At 53.5% G+C, this 24,157-nt stretch overlaps 4 protein-coding genes across 4 annotated transcripts; 2 read left to right on the top strand and 2 right to left on the bottom strand.

The window, feature by feature from the left end:
* Positions 1 to 558: 558 nt before the first annotated feature.
* Positions 559 to 2,936, bottom strand: POX_e07268 (uncharacterized protein; the record flags this gene model as incomplete). The annotated part of the gene is made up of 8 exons (XM_050116075.1): positions 559 to 873; positions 981 to 1,721; positions 1,808 to 1,903; positions 1,985 to 2,138; positions 2,231 to 2,421; positions 2,531 to 2,672; positions 2,786 to 2,796; positions 2,913 to 2,936. 8 exons carry the CDS (start codon positions 2,934 to 2,936, stop codon positions 559 to 561), a joined length of 1,674 nt encoding a protein of 557 aa, XP_049968535.1.
* Positions 2,937 to 7,043: 4,107 nt separating this feature from the next.
* POX_e07269 (uncharacterized protein) lies at positions 7,044 to 11,090 on the top strand (the record flags this gene model as incomplete). Its single annotated transcript, XM_050116076.1, has 2 exons — positions 7,044 to 7,425; positions 8,326 to 11,090. 2 exons carry the CDS (start codon positions 7,044 to 7,046, stop codon positions 11,088 to 11,090), a joined length of 3,147 nt encoding a protein of 1,048 aa, XP_049968536.1.
* Positions 11,091 to 12,969: 1,879 nt separating this feature from the next.
* Positions 12,970 to 15,061, top strand: POX_e07270 (Carnitine O-acetyltransferase; the record flags this gene model as incomplete). The annotated part of the gene is made up of 3 exons (XM_050116077.1): positions 12,970 to 13,000; positions 13,156 to 14,818; positions 14,929 to 15,061. The coding sequence occupies 3 exons, from the start codon at positions 12,970 to 12,972 to the stop codon at positions 15,059 to 15,061; spliced, it is 1,827 nt and encodes a 608-aa protein (XP_049968537.1).
* Positions 15,062 to 16,818: 1,757 nt separating this feature from the next.
* Positions 16,819 to 18,066, bottom strand: POX_e07271 (uncharacterized protein; the record flags this gene model as incomplete). The annotated part of the gene is made up of 1 exon (XM_050116078.1): positions 16,819 to 18,066. One exon carries the CDS (start codon positions 18,064 to 18,066, stop codon positions 16,819 to 16,821), a length of 1,248 nt encoding a protein of 415 aa, XP_049968538.1.
* Between the last annotated feature and the right edge of the window lie 6,091 nt (positions 18,067 to 24,157).

Consider the following 24,157-nt stretch of genomic DNA (forward strand, 5'->3'; position numbering starts at 1 on the left):
ACTTGGTGTGGGAGGAAACGGAGTGATCTTGTTTCATTAGGTTTTGCGATGGTTTGTTTAGAGCTTAGAGGGGTTAGATTGGACTACTTATATGATCTAGATTGAAAACAAAGGGGAGTGAAGTGAAAGTAAGGCATGGGTATTGAGATTTAGTGGAAACGAGAAAAAAAAGTAGCACGAGGGCCACCCAAGTGGATATGGATATCAAATCCACAGATGTCCATCGATGGACCGATTGATACCATGGTTACTACCTCCTGGACGCCTGCGTACCCCCGGCTGGTATCTGCAACAACCCGCGTATAACGAACCCATCATCGATCTTGGGACGACCTTGAAATTGTCAAGAGCTTACAGAAATTCCGACAGCCACACTTCTCATGAAGCCTATTTCACCTTTGAAACTCCATTCTTTCCCCCTTCCAACGTCGCGAAGCCCCCAAGTGAACAGACGATAAGTCCAAAGCAATCCTTAGAAAACGGCAACCCTCCACAAAGCCTCCAGAAGGAATCTGGTATAGAAACAGGAGACGCTCAGAAAACCACACCGAGCCCATTCTATAGCTTCCAAATACTCGACTTGGCAGTCCACTTTCTGCAGTGCTTGCCCTTGAAGTAAAAGACAATGCCAAACGAGACCCACAGGACCGTCAAGCACATATTCAGCATGATCGCCGGGATGTATCCGGCCTCCTCGGTCCAGGGTGTGATGAATTTACTGAATCCGTAGCCCCAGACGTTCTTGTTGACGGTGATGGCGATGAAGACGGAACCCACGACGGGTTTATAGCTGTCGACGGCGTAGGTGCTGGCGATGGCGGGGAGAGCGGTCACTTGCATTCCGGCGCAGGTGTATCCGATGATGACGATGATCTACGGAGGAGCAAACTCATGGCGCATCAGAAGATGAAGAATAGGATGGAAAGACAACCACGAGAGTCTCATTTCCAATGGAGGGGAAAGAAAAGGGTCAAACTTACCCGCCAATCCCAGTGGTACTCGTATCCAAAGGCAATGATAAAGTTCCCAATGATGGCCACAATCAGATACGGAATCAGAGCCGGTAAACGCATCTCTGGCTCTCGGATACCGCGATTCTTCTTGGTGGCCCGCATCGAAATCCAATCGGAAAGGGGACCGTTGGTGAGCAGACCGATCAAGGCGCCCGCCAGACTGGCAAAGTTGGTGAACCCAATTGATTGACTGGACCAGTTATATGGCGGAGCCCCGAACGCTTGAGATTGAGTCAGATTGGCAGTCAAAAGACAACTCGCCGACCAAGATACCACAAACGCGGCGTATTCGACAATCGGGAACGCAAGCAGTTTCCAGGGGACCCAGAAAGCGAGGAGAAGAGATCGGGCCCACTGCGGGTTAGGTTGATAGATATGGAACTGTCCTTTGGATGGAGTGCCTTTATAGAGGTATGGATCCATGGCGTCGTTTTCGATTGTCGGGGTGGGGAGCTCCAGATGAGCGGGTGGGCTCTTTGATGCGTCCCCAAGGGTTCCCGTCTTTTCATTGTCTTCGATGGAATTTGTCACCGAGGCCACCGACACCTCCGCCTCCTGGATCTCGTTGGGATGAGCGCGGTGCCATTTGGTTTCAGGAAAGGCAAACACGCCGGCAATGATGACGAAGGCGAAGGCACCGACGTTCAACCACCAGAAGCTGCGCCATCCAACATGGAGGGCCATGGATCCTGCGATGATGGGGCCAACCTAGAACGAAAAAAAAAATTTGTTCAATCAGTGAGACTGACTTCTATCCGCTGAGGGCAAAGGGCAAGGCTGAGTAGCGCACTCACCATGAGGGAGCCAAAGTAAAAGGCAAAGTACATGGTGTTGTAGAATCCTCGCTCATGAAGGAAGAAGATATCCGTGATCACTTGAGGGCAAAGTGTCTTGATCGGTTCATTAGGGCGGTTTGCTCGTCGAAAAGAAAGGATTTCAGACATTCATCCAGACCGGGACATCTCGCTTACCTCGCAGGGTCCAGCACCGAACCCATTCAAAACACAAGCACCCATAAAACTTCCATAGGACGTTGCCTTGGCACGCCAGATGTTGGACGCCAGACAGACCACGCAGGAGAAAATCAGTACGGGTCGTCGTCCAAAAGTATCTGCAATGGGGACCCTGTTCGAATGTTGCAGGAAGGTCAGCCTGTTATTTGTCCGCCGTGAGAGAATCCCCATGCAGGCTCAATTTCCAGCGTGTTTCGAACTCACCAGAAAAAATTACTGAACCCCAGAAGCAGAATACAGACCCCGGTGAACTGTACCACCCCTGCCAGATCGGAATTGAAAGCATGAATCAAGTCACCAAACATGGGCGCCAGGGCCAGGGGCCCAATGCCCATGATGACATTGCTTGCCATGGCGATGAAAAAGGTGGCAAACTTCCAGTATTTATTCCAGTTCTGAAGTGCAGGACACCAATTAGCACCATCGATCGGGATACACCTGGATCTAACGCTCATGAGAGGATGGTAGGACAGCGGCCTGCCCCTGTCGTAGTCTCAGACTTACCAGAGGGTCATTGGGATTAGAGGAAGGCTGTGGCACCAGGACATTGGACGAGGTACCTGACTGTCTCACGAAGTGATGCGAGCCCACATCAGTCATGATCTCCGTACCGGGGTAGATCTTGACGTTGAGCTCACTTTCGAGTCTGTGTAGAGAGAGATCAGGGGCCTCAAATTAGCATTCGTGATGATACTTTCATTCCCCCCTCCCTTCGCAATCGGTGACTTGCGACAAGTCTCGCCTCACGGTGGAACATACTGGCGTAGAGTCTAGAGTGTGAGAATTCCAAATGGTTAGTCTGTCATATCGATGCGTGTTGCTTGTTGCCCGTTGGCGCAACGCAGACAGTCTCAGTGCTGGTGCCATGACTGGCCGGAGAACCTACCGCTTCACCATGATTCATCTCCATTGTGAACGAGGGTTGGAGGCCGACACGGGCAAGGGGAATGAATTGCCTTGCTGAGACCAACTGTTACACCAGAAATCACTTGATGAATTCCTTCCGCTGTTCGTTTGGATCTGAACGGTTTCCCGACATCAGGTGAGAATGAGAGTCGTATATAAGGTTGGTGGGGAAGAAGAGACTTGGTGAGAAAACGCCGTGACCGAGGCAGAGAAGCTTCATCGTCTTGGCCTGGTGACAATCAACGAATCAACCGCACGTAATCTAAAGGGTTTGATACCGGTCTCGTCGCTACTGAGAGTTTTGGAAAATTGGAGTCTGTCTCGTCTCGTGTATTTTGGTCTCCGCATTCTTGGAGGGGAGATCCCGTCTTGGCCTCGAGTCCACCCCCGCGCAGTTTAAGGCTAAACGGTCCAGACGAAGGCTAAATTGTGAGCCTCTCCACATTCAGGAGCTCGTTGGAGCCTGCAGGAAGATCCGTCGGTGGTCACGAATCGCTGATCACTGGTCCGCGTCGGCTCGCTAGAATCCATACTGCTGAATCCCCTCGTCCATTCATGCAGAGGAGGGTCCACTGGGCGGGGGATTCTACACAGCCCAATCAGCCCCTCCTGCGGATCTTTCTGGACCGTTATGGCCTTGGATCTCGTCCGTTTTTTTTGCTTTCCATGTCTACGGCCCCCAGGAAGAGGACTGCGGGGAAGAGAGGACGTCCCAAACAAAACGAGCAAACGGGCAACCGAGAAACTCGAGGACGGGGAGACCGGGATTTCAATGGACGGCCTACTGCCGATCCATGAATTTCAGCGAAGAGCCAGTCAAGAGCGCTGGACTGGTCTCTCGGCCTCCCAATCACAGGGCACCGTCGCGAGATACGTTGGCGCTGCAGGATCAGGAGTTCTGAACTGCGGCAGTTGGAGTCGGCATCTGACCAAGGATCACGGGAGGTACGAGAGATTTTCCACGTTCATCGACCGTGGAACCTTTCAAGAAAAGTATAAAAAGATGGTTTCGGGAGGAGTTCACAACGCCTTCGAGACATACGCGACAAGCTCAGCGGGTAGCTTCGGAACTTGGCCACAGCATCCTCGTTTTGCCAAATTAAAAACATGAATGTCCGTGGTCCAAACCACTTTCCACGGCGGTTTGGTGGTTTCGACGACGGACTCGACCAGGGAATGGGGCTACGCTGCGGTCTCATGAAGCTAACCCAGGCGGCACCAAGAGGGAGAAAACCTGGAGAGAAGTGGATTGAGATTCTTGCGGGGACGGGAAGGCGTGGAGACGTGGATACCGCACCGCATCTCCATTGCGGAGAAGCGAAGTAGAAGACGACAAGAAGACTGTAGAGGATCATTCCAAAAGTCTCGGCAACCAAGAGGACTTGGCTGCATCGCATACTTGGCATTCCAAGGTCGCTAGGAAGAGTACTATCCATGCCACAACATTTGGGCTAATTTGACATGCAGCAATCACGATCGCTTACACTCCCCCTACCCTGGAACAACCGAACAAATCACATCAATCCTCCAAGAGGCCGGGGGGGGAGTAGGTACTGTACCGGCGGGCATTGACATCCCACGGGGATCAAGACTGGACTTTATGACCACGGCATGGAGGGTTTGACCAGAGAATCTTAAACAAACCATCCGGCCGTATCATTGGACGTGGAAGTTCTCGTCATTTGAGCGAAAAGGGAGCTCCAGGTCCACAGTGGACATAAACATACATACTAACGTATGTATTGTTGTGGAACGCTTCCACTATGTCTCACTATACATGAGATTCCCGCACTGGGTCACCGACTCAAGGTACCCGATCAGAGACGGGAAACTCAGTACAGCAGAGAAGTACCAGTAGGTACGGGTACCAAAACTCTCCCTCTTCGGCACTTATTCCTTGATCATTTCCCGTAAAAACAGAGCTCGACCACGGTGATACGCGCACCTGACGAAGAATAGTCGCCCCCGCCATGGATCAAATGGACGTGGTTCCGCCATAAAAGAGCGCCAGACACCTCCAGTCTGTTGAAACTTTCTTGTCGCGACCCGCCGCTGATTTCAGATCTATCTAGATTGTTCATTCCCCTGGTGGAAAAGCCTTCAACTGCGTGACCGTGGACCTCGCCGCTCGCAGAAAGGGTTTTGCCAACAAGTGACACTGGTTGTGTTGACGAAAAGCGGGGCTATATTGTCGTTGATGGAGTCTAAAGGATCCCAAGAGAAGGCTCCGACTTGTGGCCGCACCACCCAACCACAGTAACCCGAGCTCTCCAGCCCGTGGATCCAGCCCATCGATCATCCTGAAGAGTCCTCTGAAACAAATCGTGTCTTACCCTGCGCTTTTTTTGCCTGTCATTGAAGTGGGAGACAGCAAGATGAAGGATCAATCCAAGCATCTAAGCAAGCCAGGGTGACAGGTAGTTTCAGAAAACAGGGTACGAAATCCGACGATACTGCTCCTCTCAATATTTAAAGGACTTTAGCCTGTAAATTCATTATTGGATTGAAGCGGCCAGTGTCAAAAAGTGCTCCCTGATCAGACAGCGGTGGATCTTGCATGCTGAACGAGCCAGATAAGAATTGGGGTCTCCAGTGGGACCCTTGCAGGAGGAAGTGAGGTAGCTCGAATCAATGACGAGTGTAAGCTCAAAGTTGTAGTGCTCATTCGCAAGTCTCTATCGTGAGCGGAAAATCTCAAGTCCTCGCGAAACAGACACGAGTCCCGTCAATTATCTGAGAGGAGCCCTCCGACGGACTGCCCAGACGAAATTGCTATCCTCCCACGTGAACAATAAACTCTCATGCCAGAAACCATATCACCGCATCAAATTGCTCCGGTCATGTCCACCAATTCTGCAAATCTTCATCGGCAGATTCAATTTCTGTACCGCGGGGAAACAATCGTCATCTCCTCAAATGGGTGCTGAGTTGGGATTCCCTAATGCTTCCAGGCTCCCATCATCTCCACGATGGCGAGACCGACCACGTTGAACAGATGCGCAGGTGCACCACCTTGGCGATCACAAGGTGCAGCTCCCACGGGGACTCAGCCCAGGAGACAATCACGAGGCTCGTGCGGGGTCCTGCGCCCTCCAATCTTCGATGCAGATGAAAGCGCACTGTCGCTGGACAAGAAACGGTGAAAGGGAGCAGCTGGTCCTCACCCTGTCTGGCTACCCAACTGCCTTTACTCAAGACCTGATCGTTACTTGGATTGAGGGAGGTGTCTGCTCTGTGCTCAGCTGATTCTCGCGCAAGGGGACAGGATTCGCCATTGTGCATCGACAACCATAGGCGCATGACGTAGAAAAAGGGACGGGCAGATCCAGACACGCGGGCCGTGTCGATCGGATCAACATGAATGTTTCAATGATGGACGAGACTCCAGACCCTCTCTGTTCAGAGTGGCCTACGATAACCGGTGGACGGACTTCCTATAATGCAACTGCGCATCTGTCTGCCCTTTCACCGATCAGCAATGATCAGAAGTCTCACCTCAATTCTACATGGTGAGGAGACGGGTCTTCACACCGAGCAGGTCGATAATATGAGTGCAGTGGCATCTGCGCACGCGAGTTTTCGAGTCTTGGCCCCCGTAGCTCTGGCCCCATTCGGTGCTGCGCGCTAAGCCGCTCACCGTTTTTTTTTCTCCGGACTTCTCCTGTTTCTGAACCCACTCCCGTGTTGTTCTCGACTCGTTCCTGTCTTTCCGCCCCGGATCCAGTTTCTCTTTCCCATCTCTTTCGCACCGCATCTTGCCCGTGACAACTCGCCAGACTTGGAGGTGGCGGTTGCCCGACCCTTTGATCCGAGTCACCGTACCTCTCTTATCTCAACCTCTCGGCCGGTCCTAGTGCCACATTGCTCGAGCCACGAGGCGCCAGATCTGCGACCGGGAATGGATCGCGCGACTAACCGTTGATTCCCCCAGCAGACAACCCTTCCACCCTGAGCGCATCGGGCCACATATCTCCTCTCCTCTCTCGTCGCAGACTGCTTCTCGCCCTTCGAGTCGTTCGATTTGTTCTTATTCGCCTACCGCCGATCAACTGTCAAAGTCCTGTCCTCGACCGTCGGGCCCGACCACGTGCGATCAACGCGCGTCCCGAGAATGGATCTCTTCCGTCGCTATCAAAGTTCTTATCCCTCTCGACCATCACCACTCGGGGGCTCCCAGGAGCCGCGTGATGATCGCGTTCGACAACCCGTTGGTCTCTCAGCCACTTCCGATCTACCTCGTCGCGCAGAGAATGAGACGGTGCGACCAACCGGTCGTTCCGATTATGCCAGCTCAGCATCGCATCTATATTCCACGAGCGTGTCGCGGGAGACGCAAGGGGTCCGGGGAGAGAATGCTGGGTCGGCGACCTCTCCACCACGGAATCAGCATGCACATCAGCAGCACCAGCGCGACAATAGCTTTGAGACACCGGCAAATCTACACAAACACCGTCGAATCCCTTCACAACCGCGAGGGGTATCTATGAGAGAAGGTTCGTCTGTTTTTCTATTATTCTCCCTCTTTTGTTTTCCACCCTTGATACTGTTTTTTTTCCCATCTTGTTTTGGATCCTTATCGCGACTTGGGTTTCTTGCGCCTCGATGCTATTTCGAGGCCAGATTGTGGTGTGGCCCCCCCCGATTCCTGTTCTGCTGAGTCGGGGTCGGACTTGTCCCGTGGTTCTCGTCCCCGTCTGGCTCCTCGCTCCACTTTTCACAAAGATCTTGCGTCAGGGCGCATCCGCCCAACACATCACCCCATCCTTGCGCGCGCAAACCAGAGCCCTAGAGGGCAGAATCTTTCCCCCCTCCCCGCACTTGTAGCCGCGAAGATCCTTGCGTTTTGGTCTCTCCTTTCCTGATTCGTCTTCGACTACCGAGTCCTTTCCTTTCGTCCCTGCCTCACCAGTCCCCTGGCCCTGATGGCCATCTTCCCCCGGTGGCGTCGATCCACCGGAAGCGCTAGTCCTGATCGGTGCTGGCGGAGCTAGTTCTTTCTGGGATTAGCGGTTGAGCTTCCCGGAGTCACGGGTTCTGGGTCGTCTTCTCGACCCTCGGTGGATTCAATTCATCATTTTGCTGCACTCTTGTGAGCAAGGTTCCAGACGTGCCAGCACAAAATGAGCCACCCGCCCTCTAGCTATGGGCGTCGTTTGTCCCAAGGCAGTAGCGGCAGCCCCGTGAACTCCGGTCAGTGTGATCGCCATCGCGATGGTGCGCCATGCAGGTTCACTGCAACCTCGCTGCGTGGATCTCAATGGCCGCCAAGACATACGCATCGCGCGTCGTGGGCTTTCTTTCTGCGACTTGTTTTTTTTTGTTTTCGTTTTCACTCGCGCCCAAGCACTGCTGTCATTTGGATGAAACCGACTAACAAGAGACCATCTACGCAGGATCGCAAGATTCATCAGTCCCCTTGGCTTTTGGTAGCCGCCAGATGCCTCCTCCCTCTCCTCCACATTCGTATGGACCCCGATCGCAATCCGCCAATGCAGGCGCTTCATCCCTACTTTCCCGCGAACCGCCCGCCGTCCCATCTCACCGCCCCGGTAGTAGCATGTCCATCTCCGCCATGCTAGGATCGGACTCGGAGCGTCCAGCACGCGAAACTGGCCCGTCTCTCTTTTCCCGTCCAGTTGGCGCGTCGATATTTGGCAACCCTCCCCCGTCCAACGCCACCGCTATGTCACCACCCACAGGTCCTTCCCGACCTTCACCACTGGACCAACCAGCTTATCGTCGATCACACACGCCGGACAAGTCCTTTTCACGGCCATCCATGGGCCGGCCATACCGGTCTGGATCCGGCGGCGGATCGAGCATTGTTGGGGGCGTGGAGCAGGCACAGTTTGGGGGTTTGCCGCCACGCGCCTCATCGGCTCAATATCCCGAGAAATCGCGCTCTACGCATCCGTCTCCTCAGATTGCTGCGTCAGAACCCCTCTATCACGAGTCCCGGCGAATGAGCTTCAGTGGGCCCATCGGCCGGCCTAGTAGCCAACCACCTAACAATGACTTTTCCTCACGTCCACCCGGTTACAGCCCCCTTTCGCGCCCGTCCACCGTCACGCATGACCGATATGAAACTGGATCACGTGCCGGGTCTGCCTATGCAACCTCCGATCACCATACGCGAGAACCACCGACTCGTTATGGGAGCATATTCGGAGACCGTCGCCCGGAAGATACTGCGTCGAGGGACCGAGAGCGGGACAGGGAACGCGAAAGGGGACGTGAGAGAGACCGCATGTTTCACGACGGAGATGCCAAGGGATCGCTGGGAAACACAACGCGCTTTGGATCTCTATACGGTGACCGCGAGCCAACCGCGCCTTACTCCAGTGCACCCGCGTGGGAGCAAATTCGCTCTCATCCGTCATCGCCCGAATCGAAGCGCTTCCCGGCGCCGGACTCGGGCCCGGGCTTTGGGTTTGGTGCCATTCAGAGTTACACAAAGTCCTTGGGTTCTCAGCCAGGAGGTGCACGGCCATCGTCCCTGTCGGTTCAAACCGGGCAGGGTCAGCTTTCTCCCACACAACGCGAATCACCCTACGTCGCCAAATCGCAGTCTCAGCCCGGGCGCCTGGGGCCCACGGCATCGACAGCGCCCTCACTTGCGTTCCCCGCCGCCGAGGAGTTGAGTCGTCGTAAAGGTAGTGAAGATCTTCTCCACCACCGCAACCTTCTCTCTCTCGGCGTGGATGCCAAGCGTGGCGGGCGAGCCTCTCCGCTACCACAGGCTGTCCAGGGGGCCCAGGCCCCGTTCATCGGCCCCTCCGGTGAGCCGGGGATCAAGAATGAATTAGGACGGGTCTTTTCTGGCATTGGGAGTGGTGTTGGCGGCGTGACCGCCGGATCGTCCGGGAGTGGCCCGTCAACCCCTTTAATTGCCAGTCCCTTTAAGCGTGACAGTCTCACTGGGCGCTCGATCAATGGTGACGCCGAAGAGGCGAAGATTGTCCGACCAGTCTCGGCCACGAGTCAGCGACGATCACGGAAACCCCGCGAAGAGGAAGTCCCCAGTGAGGAAGCAGTCTCAGGATCTTCCACTCGAGGCCGCCGTTCCCGGCATCTCCACCATCACCATCATCAGTATGAACCCCCTTCAAGCGGAAATGCTCGCGAGTCCCCTTATGAGTATGTGGCTAACAACGAGTCTGCTAGTCATCATCACCACCGCCACAAGGGGGATGAAGACATCACCCCTGGAGGGCCTCATCGGCCCTCAGCGAATGCTCTATCCGGTCGGACTTCCACGCCCGCCGAGCATCCTGCTGGCCACCACCACCATCATCATCACCACCATCACCATCACGTGGCTCGATCGGCCGCGACCATGCCGGCGTCTCCACTTCGAGAACCCCGGACGACTGTGAACCTTGAGCCCCTTCTCTCGAGCGTGGCGCATCTTCCACGGTACCACCTCGGATCTACACTGTACAAACCGCAGATTGGCGTTCCGGGTGTGAAGGCGTCGTCGGAAAGCTCCAAATTTGGCTACACGACCACCCCTCATCCACTTCCTCGATTCGACCAGCGGGAAAACTGCACTTTTACCGTTCGAGTCCCGCGGTTCCGCGTGGATGCGGCTCGGCGCGAAGAGATCTGCGCCCGTCGTGCCCTCTGGGGAACGGGCGTCTACACGGACGATTCCGATCCCGTCGCGGCTGCCATCCACTCGGGGTACATCCGCGGCGCTTGGGGTGACGATGTTGATGAAAGCATGCTTGATCTCGAGATCAAGGACACGTATCAACATGCACCCCCGCCGTCTCCGGAAGAAGACGGTGGCAAACCGCGATTGCCCCCCGTGCCCCCCGAAGACAAAGATCTTCACGTCACCTTGCTCATCTTGCCGCGTGTGGACCGATATGAATCGACCGTCATGTTTGGCCTCAAATCCCGTGAATGGACTGGTCGGCACGATGGCCTGAGCTTCAAGGTCCACCGCGTGGAGTGGGTCGACGAAGGTGTTGGGCGCGGGGAAGAGCGAAGCGGCGAGGCCCGACGGAAGCGTCTGCGGACGCTGATGCAGACCGGCCGCATCTGTACGGGGCCCGCCATGGCGAAACTAGATGAGCTTCGACGCAGTGGCGTTCAGATTCCCCGGTCGCTCAAAGATCAGGGGCAGCCAACGCCCGTACCGCTGGTCTCCTAAAACAATCCTCCTCCACACCTGTTCCATTTCTCGATCTCCGAGCCCTGGGCCCTTGGTTATTCGAGATCCAAGATCTGGGTTGTCGGATGGGTCTTGACGTTGAACTCGTGGTTCACTTCTTTCACGTCTGGTCCGATTCTGTCTTTTCCTTTGGTGAGAAAAGATGAGGGTTCCGGGTTAACTACATGATTTTCACTCTGTGTCTTTCTGTTTTTTTTTTTGGTTCTTTTCTTTTCTTTCTTTGGAAAGGGTTTCTCGTCTGGTGATACCTGCGAATAGCGAGTCTCAGTTGTGGCATATACCTCCCCAGTCTTCTCTTTGTGGCTTTCTGACTTTGTGCGCTCGTTCCTCTTTGACTCGGACCAGCGGGAACGGGGGAAATGGATGTGTTCCAATGGTCGAGATGTTGGCAAGCATGATCTAGATCCGCGCGGTTCCTGCGATGGCAAATAACCCTTTATGAATAGTGACTCTAATTATAACGAACTTATGGTTGAAATACTCAGACGATATCATCTTTCCCCAATCGTAGGTCCGACAAATCCTGTGTGGTATTCAGTTGTATACAACAGGGATAAATATCCATACATATCCTCACAGGTACAATACGTCAAAGTCACTTGACGTGGTGGTGGTAGTCCCGTCCACGTGGATCCTTCCATAGTATGGGCATGGACATCTCCAGCTCCAGCTTCAGCTCCAGTGGGCGTGATGTTCTGTCCTCCAGGGAAACCTGCAATCATGTACCTGACATCTCCAGGGTGACTCCTGTGTGGCTGAGGCATGATCTGCTCATGTGAAGCTGCGGACGGGCTCTATGTGGAGATGATAAAGTTGTGTCGGGGATGCTAAGTGATAGAGATGATGTGGTTGAATGTTTTTTCTTCCTTTTTGGGCAGAATTTTATGAAGCTCATACTATTACCTCGATCTACTGTACAATAAACAAGCCGAGTGAACAGCAATAGCACAAATCACTGATGCGCCCGCTGTATGATTGGACATGGCCCAGACAATGTGCAGCTCGAGTTATTCGTACGGGTGCACCCAATGACCCAGTGACATCAGCTCCTTCTCCACACTCTCGGTCCTCCTCTTCGGTCAGCCGAGTCCGGTTCACCCCCCTCGACCCCGTATTTTTCGCCGGTCCACTCGTGTCGCGCAGTGCGCCCCAGACTCGCCCACATTCAGGAGGGAAATCATCCGTAACCGAGGCTCCGCGGCCGACTTGCTCCAATCCAGATTTGACGGGTTCGTGTTTGGGCTGCGTATTGGTATTTCCGTAACCTGCCGGTTTCTCCACGGACACCACGGTTCATCGGCCGCCTTGCCCATTGAAGCCACCCCTTCGGCCGGGACCGATACCGTTCCCTCGTGGTGATTCAGTACACTACAATACGGTAACGGTGTACTGTAGTCCGCGACAACGCTGTCACCTTACGCATGCCAACCCATGACACCGCCCGGATCAGTCTGTTTCGGGGCCTTTGCATACAGCCGAGGCATTTCTTCTCGCCTGGTCAATTCTTATGCGTTTCCTTCAACCGAACGCAAGCTCCGAGCTCATAACTTTTTCTTCCTCAGCCCCCCCTTTCCTCTTCAATATCCTTCCTTAACCCCTTCTACATTTCATCTATCGAGAGGGATGTTCGCTGCCTCTACGCGAAGCCGTCTCTCCACCCTGTCACGGCCTAGGCTCCCCCCGACACAACTCCTCTCCCGCTCGGTAAGATGAATCACCTTCACGACGGAGGAGTGCCTGCCTCTGTTGATTCTTGAGGACGTGGGACTGGTGCTGCCGACAGTGTCGGTGGTCAGCAGTGTGAATACAATCCCAATGGGAGCCGCGACGCTAATGAACAATCGTGTAGACTCCCGCCATGGCTCGCAAAGCGTCGTCTGTGCCCGAGGGTAAGTGAATCACATGCTCCCAATTTGCGCAAACACCAATGCAAATCTCCACACAAAGGGCGCACAGCTGTACTCATAACTGTCGATCTGTGCGAGACAGCAATGAGGCAGAGGGGCAACTTGTGAAAGCCGAGCTAACATGCGCTGCGCGTCAGGGTACAAGGAGGATCTCTCCAAGGGCAAGATGCTCCGCTTTGAGGATTCCCTGCCCCGTCTCCCCGTTCCCTCTCTGGAGGAGACGGGCAAGCGCTACTTGAAGTCCGTCCACCCGCTGGTCTCCGAGGCGGAGTTTGAGCGCACCAAGAAGGCCGTCGACGCCTTCGTTCGCCCCGGTGGTGAAGGTGAGACCCTGCAGAAGCGGCTGTTGGAGCGTGCCGCCAACCCCAAAGTCAAGAACTGGCTTTCCGAGTGGTGGAACTCCGCCGCTTATCTGGCATACCGGGATCCCGTCATCCCCTATGTCTCGTACTTCTACTCCTACCGGGATGACCGGGAGCGTCGTGACCCCGCTAAGCGTGCGGCCGCCATCACATCTGCGGCGTTGGAATTCAAGCGCCAGGTCGATGACGGCTCCTTGGAGCCCGAGTATATGCGTGGCCAGCCCATGGCCATGAGCTCCTACGAGTACATGTTCAACTGCTGCCGTATCCCCGCCAGCCCCGAGGACTTCCCGCGCAAGTACTCCGCCGCCGAGAACCAACACATCGTCGTTGTCCGCAAGAACCAATTCTTCAAGGTGCCGCTTGTTGTGGATGGACAGGCCTTGAATGTGTCCGAGCTGGAGCAGCAGTTCAAGCGCATCTACGAGATTGCTCAGCCCGCCCCGCCGGTCGGTGCGCTGACCGTGGCTGATCGTGATCACTGGACGAGTGCCCGGGAGAAGCTGATCGCTGCGGACCCCGCCAACGAGCAGGCTCTGCGAGACATCGAGTCCGCCGGGTTTGTCATCTGTCTGGATGACGCCAAGCCTGTGACCCTGGAGGAACGGGCTCACCAGTACTGGCACGGTGATGGCTGCAACCGCTGGTTCGACAAGCCCCTGCAGTTCATCATCAACGACAACGGTGCGGCCGGTTTCATGGGCGAGCACTCCATGATGGATGGTACACCCACGCACCGTCTGAATGACTTTGTCAACGCGCTCATCTTCGGCCGCAAGATTGATCTGTCGGCCAAGTCCGTCCGCTCCCAGCTGGCTGACCCCAAGGCGATCAAATTCGCCTTGAACGACGAGGTCAACGAGGCGATCGATGTCGCCGTCCAGTACCACCGCAAGCAGATTGGCAACCACGAGCTCGTCGTCCAGGCGTACCAGGGATACGGCAAGGGTCTGATCAAGAAGTTCAAGTGCAGCCCCGACGCCTATGTTCAGATGGTCATCCAACTGGCCTACTACAAGATGTACGGCAAGAACCGACCGACCTACGAGTCCGCTTCCACTCGCAAGTTCCAGGAGGGCCGTACCGAGACCACTCGGACCGTGTCGGACGAGAGCGTTGCCTTTACCCGCGCTTTCTGCGACCCTAGCGTTCCTCGTGAGGAGGTGGTCAAGCTGTTCCGCGCTGCGTTGTCTCAGCACACCAAGTACACCCTCGAGGCCAGCGACGGCCACGGTGTCGACCGCCACCTCTTTGGTCTGAAGAAGTTGCTCCAGCCCGGCGAGAAGCTTCCTGCCATCTATGAAGACCCCGCATTCACCTACTCTGGCTCTTGGTACATCTCTTCCTCGCAGCTCAGCTCCGAGTTCTTCAACGGATACGGATGGAGCCAAGTCATTGACGACGGATTCGGTATTGCCTATATGATCAACGAGAACAGGTACATACACCCACTGCCCCTCTCTTCTCCCCCCTGCTTGTATCTCTTCCTGCCAACACTGGTTTGATCCGGGTCTTTGGCTAACATCTTTATCTTTCTTTCTCTTACAGCCTCAACTTCAACATTGTCTGCAAGCGCATCGGTGCTCACCGCATGAGCTACTACTTGAACGAAGCTGCCTCCGAACTCCGCGATGTCCTCCTCCCCGATCTGGCCGCCCAGCCCGAGAAGTCCAAGCTGTAAAAAAAGCCCCCAGGAGAAAGGAAAGGGTCTATACCACGATGATGAGGATAGTCATCTTTGGACAAAGCGAGAGCGAGAACGAGAAAGAGAGAGAGAGAGAGAGAAAAGGGGGGAACAGGGAATACCCATATGCGCCTCAATGTCTCGTCATCGACAGCATCACCTTTCATCTTTCTCCTTCTCTTTCCCACTCTCACTCGTCCAATCGCCATTACTTTTCGCTTTTTTATCCTCCTACTTTGCCCCTTCTATTTCTTTTCCTTTCACCCCGTCACGCCCTCCTATTGATTTTTGATCCCTACATATTTCGGACCATGACCCGTCGGTCCCGTCTCTGCTTTCCAGCGTTGTTCTATAGATGAAGGCATTTTCAATTTCTATTTCTGTTTGTTTTTTTGGGGGAGGGGTGGGGCTCACATTGTCGGATGGTTCGGTTCCTGATATGATGGCATGAATCATTCTCTTGTACAGTTGTCATAGATACAATATTCTTTGTGAATCAAGATGTCGATTCGATGGACAATTGGAGGTGCCTCTGTTAAAGTTCTTGATTTTGGGCGTGAACGTGAGCTTGGTGAAGACTCGAGTTTTTTGCGATTTTACTTCCGGGTTGGTCCTAAAATTCCACCCATGCCCGTTGCCCAGGGCCCGCTGGTACCAGTTATAGACCGATAGATGGAACCTATAATGGGGTACTTGTGTTGTCCACTGACGGGAATAAGTGCCCTGTGCCCGGAGTTCCACTGTATAGATTGAGTCTGTCAACTTTGCTGGTACTCTTACAGAGATGAGAGATGTTGAGAGCTTGGCTACTAGGTTTCTAGGGCTGGCGTTGGTGTTTACATGTAATGATTCTCAGACTTTTCCTTCCATCCATCTATTGCGCTTTTTCTCTTCCCACTTCCTTTTCCTTTTCTTTTCTTTTGGGAAATTTCCCGATTTTCAAACCTCCAACTGGCACATCTTTATTATTTCTCTTGTTTGCTGTACATCTTGGATATATCCCATCCCCCCCCTCCACGAAAGAACCGCGTGGCTGCGCTTGCGTCGAATGACATCCACATGATTTGAGATGACTAGAGATGGCGAAAAGGCACAGTTCATCCACGGTCTTGACAGGTGGCATTCTCAACGAGATTCGATTTACTCGACACAAACATTGGATTGCTCTTTCACTCCGCCGTCTCTCTCTCCCAATCTCGTGCCCGTGACGTTCTCGTCACTAATCAGTAACAAACGAGTGAATTCGAGGGAATACCGAGATGGGTTGGAGTCTGTGGTACATTCAGAGCCTCGGTACGGTCGAAGCAGGAGTCTCCTGCAAGTGGCAGTACTCGTACCATCGAAGAACTCTTCCACTTCCAGTCTCATCACTGCGTCGAAGACTGAAGGATGGAGCGGGTTTGTGATTTGTCTTGTGGCTCCCAGGAGATGGGACAAAAATCCGCGGTTCGGAAGAGGCCTGGCGTTCTGGGCCTCATAATAGAACGTCTCCTAGACACGATATCTCTTTTTTTTTTACCTTGCACTGTCTACTGGGACCTTGTGTGTTTTTTTTTCTTGCAGTCGTACGAGACTGGGATAACTGCCTGGTATTCATTCTCCTGCCCTACGAGTCAATACCGAGCTCAAACCTGAGCCGAGCGGTGCATCATTACCGGGAGATGGAGCATTTGTTTGTCGGATCAAAGGGAAGGGGAGGGGAGGGGGAGCGAGGATGAAATGGATGGCACCTCACCGGGGGAAGGTTACCGTCTCTATTCAGTCCTTGGCGTCACTGGCACGCGTATCCGGCGCACCCCCTGCCTGGCCATCTTCACGCTCCGAGGTCGAGGTCGCGCTGGCCGGGTAGGAGCAGGTGGTGCAGAAGCCGAGGCGACGGTCAGTTCGCTGATTTGTCGCTCTGCGAAGAAGAAGAAGTCGGGTGTTAGCTGAGGAAATCGGACTGATTCGTCTTCATCTTGGCTGGTTCCAAGACGCAAGTCGAATCCAATTTTTCTTTTCCGTGACTCACCTAGCTCGCGGATGCGTTGTCGCAGCATTTGATTCTCTCGATTAAGCATCGCAGCTTCGGCCTGATGAAACGCACTCTCATCCCGACTGCCGCGTCGAGAAGTGTTATCTCTGAGAATCGGGAACGCCTCCATCCCCTCCACGGCCCGGGATGGCTCTCGGGGAAGAATGTTTGGTGAAGTAGCTTGACTGGTCGACCGGGAGGGTCGACGGTTGGACAGAGACGAAAGCGAGAACCGGTGGGTGGACGCAGCGGCCGATGGATGACCGGCGGGCGAGAAGCTGAAGGAACGCTCGGATGCCGGAGTAGGCGCATCGTCGATGACTGCGGTGCCCGAAGCGGCCGACTGAGAATGCTGGTTCTGTTGCTGGTACTGCTGGAGCTGGGCTTGCTGGCTACGGATCATCTGGAGCAGGCGGTTCTTTGCACCCGAAAAAAAGCCTTGGTTAGCCATGCATGCACTCAAAAAGATGGAGCTTCGCCCCAACCGATGTTCCTCTGGCGGGTCCAAGAGAGTGCGCGTGTACGCAAAAGTGCGGGCATTGAAGATTGCGCTCCAACTTACCACTTGAGCTTCCTGTTCCTGCTCCAGTTCCTGATGAAGCTCTCCCAGAGATGGAGCGCGCTGGTGATGCGGATCGGCAGTTGCAAAGATAGGACTACCTCCGTGGCTGATCGGGCTCGCTGTGCGAAATGCGTAGCCCATGGAGCTGCGATGCTCAGACCACGGTCCGTCTCCCACGTTGGAGGCTGCAGTGGGCGGATCGTTCAGATTGAGATGCATACCAGCAGCAGATCGGCGTCGCTCTGAAACGGACAGGCGACCGATGCTGGAGCCTCGGGAAGTGCGCCTGGGCGTGGCCGTCGAATGAGGACCGGCTTGCGATGGAGTCGTGGTGCCGGGAGAGATGGTGGAAGTATGGCGATGGGGCAGCGATGACGAGGTCGAGGAAGACCGCGAGGGTGGCAGGGAATTCAAGTCCGGTGCCATATTGGAGCTTGAGCTGCGATTGTGTTTCGGATCTGATTTGCAAGGATTGAGAGGAGGGGAAAGAATGGAGGGGAGAAAGAGGACTCGCAAGGGGAGCAGTTTCAGCGTTTGCTCTGTCGGTTTCCGAGTAGCTTCCGCGGGACTGCAACCAGCGGGGAACATTCCGGCCTGGCGGAGCCTCGTCCCTGCGGCTGCGACTCGGCCTCAATTTCACGGACTCAGTCGGGTATGTCTGTCGCTGGAAGGTTCCTCAGTACGTCGGTATGTGCTGATCTCATGACCACCGAGATTTCTTGGTGGCATTGTTTCCTGTGCAGTGATCCACGGGGTCTTGTATTCATGCAGTCTCTGAATGAGGCTAGTCGGATGTCACTAACTACCGACATGGATTCTGTGTCTGAACTAGACTCCTTTTCAGCGTAATGACCTCAGGACTGATGAGAGTGGATATATATTGATATACGTTCAAGCTTTTTGTACATTCTATGCGTACTCTTGGATTTACTGATAACTGGACAGGATCCGACTAGAAACGAATCAGACAGGGTCAAAGAATTATAGACGTCAATTGTGCAGCAGAGCACACTTGATCTACAAGGGACTTCCCGGCATGGCATTACAGCCGTGCTTAGTCCGGGCTAAGCTAAATTAAATATGCTGGTCATTTCATCCTGTAGATCTGATGGAGACACCTGCACGGTATCTCGTATCAGTTTTTGGAAGCCCAACACAAATACCATCCTGAACATTTTACTACATGTACAAGCTCACCCAGCCTAACCTCCTGCACCTCTTGACTCAAACACAATAAGCTCATCCTCATTCCTGTGAAACTTTCTGTTTCTCTAACTTAGCCTCACAGCCCCATCCAGAGAGCATTGGTATCAATAAGCTCACGTTTTATTTTAGCAGTCATTGCGCCTTAGTAAAGCCAGATGGTGGATCAACCTATCGATGTACCTGAATGCTTTCTCTGAACTCCCCCGCCTTGCCCACATACTATTTCCACCATTTGACAATCAGAGACAGAGCTAAATTTAGAGAAATTTCATTCAGACAATACCTATAGGAGGAAGATCACTAAAAGTCTTGCAGCCCACTGGGCAATGTCTCTCTTTATATGGATTGTACACATGGGAACACAAGCTTGATCACGCCTTCTCTTCCATGAATCTGGATGAATTTCCAGACAAGATCGGCCCTTTGGAACTTGCCAGATGATCGATTGGTTGATTCATAGTACAAATTAGAAGCCGCTAGAATAGATACGACTGGATACGCCTTCCTGGAACCGTCACACTTTACGCCGGTTTGAAAACATACTTCATATGGCCTTCGAAAGAAGAGAGAATACCTAGGTTTTTCAAGTTACTGTGGAAACTGTCTCTCGGGCTGCTCTAGTAATCACTTAAAACCTATCAATGGCGGATCTAGTTTGGCAGTCTGTTATTGACCCGTTTTTGTATTGAAGCATGTGCTTACAAGTGATTTGTGAATCAACTTCCATTCTGCATTTTCGTAGGTCAAGGAATGGCACAGGATAGGGGATCATAAAATTCTCAAAATGGGCAAATTGGCGCTGCTCAGATGAAAAGCTAGTATTAGCTGCCAGGAAATGCCCGATGCTTTCTCTCTTTCATGCCTGTTACGTTGAGGCATGCCTGTTACTTTGAGGCACGCCTGTAGTATGAGGAAACAAGATGATTCGATGTCGTAGTCACCAACATCACTGACTTTTGTCGCATTGTGCTTATCTCGGCCACTGATGCCTTGTGTGTTAATCAGTCTCTGCAAGGCCGAAGGAAGGTGAAGGGGGAAAAATTAACTTTGGAGTTCAAGGTCTGCACTGATCGATCACTGTAACCAGTTCAAGTGATACAAATGGACCTCACTTTTCTCCGTCAAGTCAAACCAGTAGGGTTGAGAGTTTGAAACCTCATTTTCAGAGCTTTGGAAAGGTCGAGCCAGCCCTAACCCTACTTGACCTGGCTTGTTTGGTCTCTTGTAGAAAACTCTTAGAGAATGTCTGGTCACACCCACTGTGATCAAAAAGACGAAATATATCTCCAAAAGAGGGCAAAAAAATCCTTTGCAATAACCCTTTGCATTAACCCTTTGCCCAGAGCGTGGGGTCAGGTCAGGCGTCCATCCCACATCCATGGATTTTCTGATGCAGACGGGTGGGAAACACCGGACTTGGGTGGTAGTGCCATAGGTACAAAGTTCAAGTCGCATGGCTCAAAGTATACTGCATTCCTATCTGTACTACGACCGGAGGATCTGGACTGTTCGAGGCCACCAGAGATCCTATTTCGCTTCTTCCCCCCCTCGCTCCTCGACAGGGAGCTTACGGTCTTATCTGCGACTCTGTGGCTGAGGTAGTATGTACCAAGGTAGGGAGGTAGGGGAGGTAGCAATTCGGGACCAGAGTACAAAAGTGCACTGATTGCATGATTGATGCCTCAATCCAGATGTGTCGGGCAGACCAAAGCAACCAGGACTCACCAAACCCCCTCCATGATCGTCCCGCTCTTCAACAGGGCAGTTTTACGCGGGGAGGAACAGAATCACATTCATCGGATTCAGCTCTCTTCATGAGGATACCGGGAGTGGCCCAAGGACGGACGAGCCGACAGGGCATCACTCGGACGCATTCACATGTTCCGGGGGGGGGAGACGACTTTTGTATTGTTGGGAAATTCAAGCCGACATCCAATCCAACCTGGACCCCACTATCGCTAACGTTGACCGTAAACTTCATTGAGATGCTTTCCTGTCCCTCCTCCCCCTTACACGCGCGTGGCGTTGGCGATCCGATCTTGTCGATCGGTCCAAGGGGGGAGGATGTTTCGGGGATTGACGATGCATGAGTGTGCCCAAACCATGTGTAAGTAAGGAGTGACGGGGCTGCATGGAAGGAAATTGCCTCGTCTTCGATGCGCCCCGAGGAATGCACGAGGAACCAGACGGAGGGAGAGGTGGAGATGGATTATCGTTTCTGTTTCTCTACTGATCCGGCGGAGGAGTGGAGTCTAGCGGATGGGAAGTCGAAGGTCTTGCACATGTGGGAAAACCTGGGATCGTGGGGGCTTGAGGGTCTGGACTCGTCTCTGATCATTGAACCCTCTGGTCCGTGGTGGACGTTTTCGGACTCGATGGTGGTTTGGTATCTGAGAGAGAGAGAGAGAGAGAGGACAGACTACGGTAGCATCGTATTCACCATGGGACCACCATTGCTCTAGACCTCTTTCCACGCTCTACCCCACACTTCCAACAGATAAGAAAAGTGCCTTTTGTAGGTCAGCGCTCAGATGTTCATGGGCCATAGAGAAGTTGCGGTGGATGGATTTTGACTTTTGATTCCATTCAAAGAGGGGAAAAAAGTTAATGATAATGAAAATAATAAAAGCCCCTCGGGCAGGGCTGATGCTAAAATCTGGGTGTCACCAAACCTTACAAACACAGCGCAGCGAGCACGCGCGAGAGAACAAAAAAGGCAGCCTGGTCTGGACCTGCAAGGGAGTCGAACGAGGTGACAGGCCCGACCGCCGACTGTCCGTGAAGCAGCCAGACCATTCCCCTTGGCCTGCACGAGCCAGTCGAACAGCAGACACCACTTCATAACTGTGTCCAGCGATTGACCAAAATCCACGGGTGCGCCCGACAGCCAGAAGAGAAGCGCCGGAGCACTAGGAACTGGCCTCTCGAGTCAGTTCTGAGCCGCCGGCTTCAACTGGGTGGCGTCGGAACAAGACTTCGGGACCTGCACGGATGACGATCACGGCTTACGCCGCAACGCCACGCCCGTCAAAGGGTCTTTTGCACCGGCATCATCGTGCATGGACAGCTGGACATGGAGCCTGAGCCAATGGGCGAGTAGTCGCTGGCTTGCCGGGCTGGGCATCACGGTTGGAGCCCTGGACTGCTGGACTGCTGTTGCTTGGCCTGGAGTCAATTTCCTGCGTTGGTCAGTTCCTGATCTGTGCCTTTTCTTGTTCTTTCACTTTCCGACGAACTACAGCCGTTCCAGGCGCCAAGCGCTGACGGTCGGCGAAGAGAGTTCTGGATGCGAGTTCGATCGCTCTGAACGGCGCGCCGGCGGATTTTCCGTGCCAGCTTGACGTCACTCTGGCGATTGCTTCACCTGGCCTTCTCCGCTGGGCCACATCCCCCCCCCCCCCCCCCCTCCCAAAAAAAACCAATGCATTGCACAACTGCACAGAGAGGACCAATACAGCCCGTCATGATGCTGCCCTGGGCTCATTTCCCCATCGGATGACGGGACTGCCCATGACTCGGCTGACTCGGCTGACTCGGCCTGCCTCAACAAGATTCAGAAGCTGCAGTTATAAACTTGCGTCATGGGGCTGAACAAATCGATTGTCCGTCAAATTGGGGGTGTTGAGAGTCCTCCACTGGTTTTTTTTTTGTTTTTATTTTGTTTTTATTTTGTTTTTATTTTGTACAATTATACACATGTCTGATGGCTGTGTTTTCATACCGATTTTTATGTTGGTGGGTTGACCGTAGAATCTTCTCCGCAGTGTTTGATCACGCTGTGCCATGCGATCGTGGGGAAAAAGTAGACAAATGCAGTTCTAGCCCCTTACATTGCGGGGCGCCATATGTTTCTCTCCAGAAAGGAAAATATTTTTTTTGGAGATCGGAATGGGTGATGTATTAACAAACAGTGAATCTCACATTCTCGAAATCTCAACTCAGTGAGAGACCGGACTGGACTGGACTGGACTTACTCTACTGTAGTATCGAAGTTGCATGCATCGCCCGAGTCAAGAAGGGAAAACGCCCCTCCCGCCTTGTAGACCGCCCGACCGATCGCGGCAGGTCGCCCCCCCCCCGGAAGTGCCCAATGCAGGCATTCCAGGCTGATGCCAATCCCCCCAAAACGGCCGCCGAGGAGTGTCGCAGTCAGTACCACAATCGATCATCGGGGCCCCCACCCGCAGAGCGCTGTACCTCCGACCTTCAGTACGGTTCATGGCCCAGAAAACTGCTGACAACGCACTGCGGTCATGGTGGTCCTCTCAGTGGAGTGTGAACCACCAATTGCCGTATGTCCATGATTGGCGGGGCCTTTCAATTCAGGTTCGGCGATCTGGTGGCTTTGACGATCTCTGCAGGTGGAGGACATTGCGCCACGAGACGATGTAGTATGCCCACACAACGACACACCTAAACAGCAAACAGAAAGAAGTCACTAAGAAGGATAAGCTAGAAAATGGACACACCAGGATCGATGAACCTGTCCGGGGAGGCCCGTTTCTCCCCACAGCATCGCACCATCTGAGAACCAACAGACATAATAACAATCACAACCGGGCTCAGCGGACCCCTGTCGGTGGATGATGTAGGACTGCAGCATGTACCACACGAGTCATCGCCAGCGCGGCCCAGTCAACGGGTCAATGAGGGGGGCCCTGGTCCACGACTCCACCGTCACTGATAGTCATTCACTGGAGACAGGTTCCAAAATCTGGAGAGATCGAGATGTAATGATTGGGGAACATGGGGTACCAAATTGACATCCGGTTGTTGCGCATAAGTATACAATACCACCCTTTACCCCAGACAGTCCGAATCGTGAAGGGGGCGATCGGACAATAAAAGAAATTTTAAAAAAGAAATGTAATCGAAAGGAGAGGGGGAAAAAAGAAGAAAAGTGTGGTGGGCAGCTTAAAATGACCCGCAGTCTTCGACGCATTTGATGGCGGATGTCCTGTTGCATCGCACCTGCCCCGTGCTGTGGTATTACGTTGTTTCCTTTTCGGGAACCACACCTGGAAGGAGGAAAATTACTTACGATATGATTATTGAATAACCTCTGCTTTTGATCTGCCTTTTCCATTTTGGGGACTTCCTTCCCTTTCTTAAACCGGCGCGTGCCTTCCTCAACTGTCTTCTCCACCTGGTGCCTCTGCCAGTCCTTCTATTCATAATCGTGCGCTTCCCTCTCTTCCCTCACTTTCTTCTCATCCACCTTCTTCCCCTTTCCATCGATCCCATCCTTTCACACGCATACTTCTGTCCCTCCATCTCCAGCGTCACTCAACCTTTTTCTTTCCCCATCAAG

Source organism: Penicillium oxalicum, chromosome V, assembly GCF_001723175.1.
Source record: "Penicillium oxalicum strain HP7-1 chromosome V, whole genome shotgun sequence".
NCBI lineage: Eukaryota > Fungi > Ascomycota > Eurotiomycetes > Eurotiales > Aspergillaceae > Penicillium > Penicillium oxalicum.